The following is a 965-nucleotide window of genomic DNA, read 5'->3' as shown; positions in this document are numbered from 1 at the left end:
CTACTGAGTGCAACGAGGCCACTTTCCCTTCCTCTGGGCATCTGGATTCTCATCAATCGCTGCCTTCGCTCGGCGCACACGCTCAAGCTTCTTTTCCCTCTCCTCCCGAGCCGCAGCAACACGTCTTCTTTCCTCCTCTTCCTTGTGCTCCCTCTTTTGAGCCTCCTCTCTACGTCTCTTCTCTAATATCTCTGCACGCTCTGCATCCCACTCCTTTAGGCCTTGTAGAAGCCGCTTGTCGGACTCCTTAACCTCAGTGTCGATCCACTGCTCAAAATCACACAATGGTGGAGGGGTCTGCAACAAATATATTTGTTCAAAAATTAAAATCATGCTTCGTAGGACACAAATTAATAAGTGCACAATAGAAAAAATAACTTACAATAAAGTTACTGCGGCGTTGTTTTGGCGTAGGCTCCCAGGCAAAATTCGAACACATCCAATACCTCTGCCGATAGGTTTCCTCGTCTTCCGAAATTTCTACCTTGCAAGGATCACCACAAAAGCACATAGGTACTGGAACACCGCTAGGAAGCGGCTTGTGGATGTACGGACTACCGGTCGTCCGGCCATAGCTACAGTTCAAATAATTCAATTCTAAGAAGTCATAGCAAATAACGATTGAACCGAAAACTACAATTTACCAAATGATAAATAATAAGGAATTAAATTTATCGAAACATGTCGAAAGGTTACCTTGGTTTGCTACTTTTTCCACGACGTGGCATTCTACGATTGCATAAGAAAAATATTAATCATCCATTCAAAAAACTATAAATGGTTTATCTAAGTCTACAACATACGTGTAATATAGGTCAAATCAATGAGTCAAAAACTAATATGTCAAAGAGTATACCTGGCTCTTCAAGATCTATGGAACAAATCAAACTTTTGATGGTCCAAATATTGAATCCAAATTCGTGCTCGGTTTTTGGAGAGAAAGAGCCGAGAGGGGAGATGAAAAT

General features: G+C 42.0%; 1 protein-coding gene across 1 annotated transcript; it reads right to left on the bottom strand.

Annotated features, from left to right (window-relative positions):
• LOC110431391 lies at positions 1-965 on the bottom strand. The gene is made up of 4 exons (XM_021450482.1): positions 857-965; positions 697-729; positions 383-575; positions 1-297 (listed from the first exon to the last, which is right to left on the bottom strand). Exons 2-4 carry the CDS (start codon positions 726-728, stop codon positions 1-3), a joined length of 522 nt encoding a protein of 173 aa, XP_021306157.1. The 5' UTR covers position 729; positions 857-965.

The sequence above is a fragment of the Sorghum bicolor genome, chromosome 10 (assembly GCF_000003195.3).
Source record: "Sorghum bicolor cultivar BTx623 chromosome 10, Sorghum_bicolor_NCBIv3, whole genome shotgun sequence".
Taxonomy (NCBI): Eukaryota; Viridiplantae; Streptophyta; class Magnoliopsida; order Poales; family Poaceae; genus Sorghum; species Sorghum bicolor.
The sequence above is the reverse complement of the archived record's forward strand: the minus strand, read 5'-3'. Positions and strand labels throughout refer to the sequence as shown.

Excerpts from the sequence above, each read along its gene's own strand:
- LOC110431391 (XM_021450482.1), bottom strand. The coding sequence starts at position 728 with ATGCCACGTCGTGGAAAAAGTAGCAAACCAAG. Across the intron at positions 576-696 it reads GGAAAAAGTAGCAAACCAAG|CTATGGCCGGACGACCGGTA; the intron begins GTAACCTTTCGA and ends TTTGAACTGTAG. Across the intron at positions 298-382 it reads AACGCCGCAGTAACTTTATT|ACCCCTCCACCATTGTGTGA; the intron begins GTAAGTTATTTT and ends TATTTGTTGCAG.